Source organism: Protobothrops mucrosquamatus, unplaced genomic scaffold (assembly GCF_001527695.2).
Source record: "Protobothrops mucrosquamatus isolate PMUCROS unplaced genomic scaffold, P.Mucros_1.0 scaffold28, whole genome shotgun sequence".
Classification (NCBI taxonomy): Eukaryota; Metazoa; Chordata; class Lepidosauria; order Squamata; family Viperidae; genus Protobothrops; species Protobothrops mucrosquamatus.
The window spans coordinates 2863138-2864562 of record NW_015386413.1 but is presented as its reverse complement, the minus strand read 5'-3'; the positions used below and the strand labels follow the sequence as shown (position 1 = coordinate 2864562).

At 47.0% G+C, this 1425-nt stretch overlaps 1 protein-coding gene across 1 annotated transcript in view; it reads left to right on the top strand.

The window, feature by feature from the left end:
• The window catches only part of NUFIP1 (nuclear FMR1 interacting protein 1), a 17768-nt gene that overhangs the window by 10834 nt on the left and 5509 nt on the right, over window positions 1-1425 (top strand). The window contains exon 8 of the mRNA XM_015811063.1: window positions 971-1105. Within this exon, the coding sequence (XP_015666549.1) occupies window positions 971-1105 (135 nt within the window). The remainder of the gene's footprint in view (window positions 1-970; window positions 1106-1425) is intronic.

Here is a 1425-nt window from a genome sequence, read left to right as displayed (position 1 = left end):
CTGGCTGAGGAATTCTGGGAGCTGAAGTCCACGAGTCATCAAAGGGCCAAGTTTGAAGAGCCCCGTCTTAAATCTAACAAACAAAATGGAGGCTGGCTGAGGAATTCTGGGAGATGAAGTCCACAAGTCATAAAAGGGCCAAGTTGGAAGACCCCTGTCTTAAATCTAACAAACAAAATGGAGGCTGGCTGAGGAATTCTGGGAGCTGAGGTCCACAAGTCATAAAAGGGCCACGTTTGAAGACCCCCTGGCTTAAGATAAGAATAATTGGTTTGATAAACCAGGAGAACTGTTTGACAGCTAAAAAAAAACCAGATGGTGATTGTCCTGTAGAAGAGAAAATGTCACAGCTACAGTTAAGGAAATCTAAAGGAAAAGTATTAAATAAGCTAATATTAAGTAAGCTAATATTACTTTGTAAAGACTGATTGATTTAATAAGATTTATAAGCAAAGCCAACGCGACGGTTGCCCTGTATTTAAAGAGAAGTTATTCTACACTCTTATTTTTATTCGTGTTTTTTTTAAACGTTTTAATCCATCGTAGGGTCACCTGTTATCAAAGCTGGTTATCAGATCCTTCATTCCTGCAAGAACGCTTGTGTCCTGGTTTACACCATTTTTAGAAGCCTGGGAATGATTTCCAGAGGGTATCGTAGATCCTGTGGTTTTGCTGGAGAAGCAAAGGGATCCCTCGGGCTACTTGATCCCAGAGAAGATTCCTTGCCCGGTCTATCTCGAAACTCTTCGTTCCTGGTTTCATTGGGCCGTCTTCCCACAACACATCCGGCCCTTGAGTCTTCCCAGAGAAAGCCCCAAAGTTTCTGCTCTCACACCACTGCGTTTTTACTTCTCCCCTCTTTTATTTCTGGGGCCAGCTCGCCTACCTTTTTCCCAAACGTCGCCTTCGCTAGCTTACCATTCGCGTGTCCGATCAAGCAGTCGGTAAGCCGTGTCTTATCTCTTCCCAGAATCCGACAAAGAGGCGGGAACGTCCAAAGATCAAGCGCTGGAGACTAGCATTGTTCCCAAACAGCTGACCTCAGCCCTGAGCTCCTTGGTGGTCAACTACGGCAGCTTGTCCGAAAGTGAGAATGAACGGGACGGTAAGCCCCTTCAGCTGTCTTCCACCCTGGATGTTTAAGGGAAGCAGGGGGAATAAAAAGACGGGGACAATAATCCCAAAATTGTTGGGAGAGGGGGGAACAGGCTGACTCTGTGAACCGCTTAGAGGGGGCTGTAAAGCCCTGTGAGGCAGTATATAAGTCTAAGTGCTATTGCTATCCTTCCTTCTTCCCTCCCTCCCTCCCATTTTCCTTCCTTCCTGCCTGCCTCCCTCCCATTTTCCTTCCTTCCCTCCCTCCCTCCCTCCCTCTCATCTTCCTCCCTCTCTCCCATCTTCCCTCCCTCCCTCCCATCTTCCTCC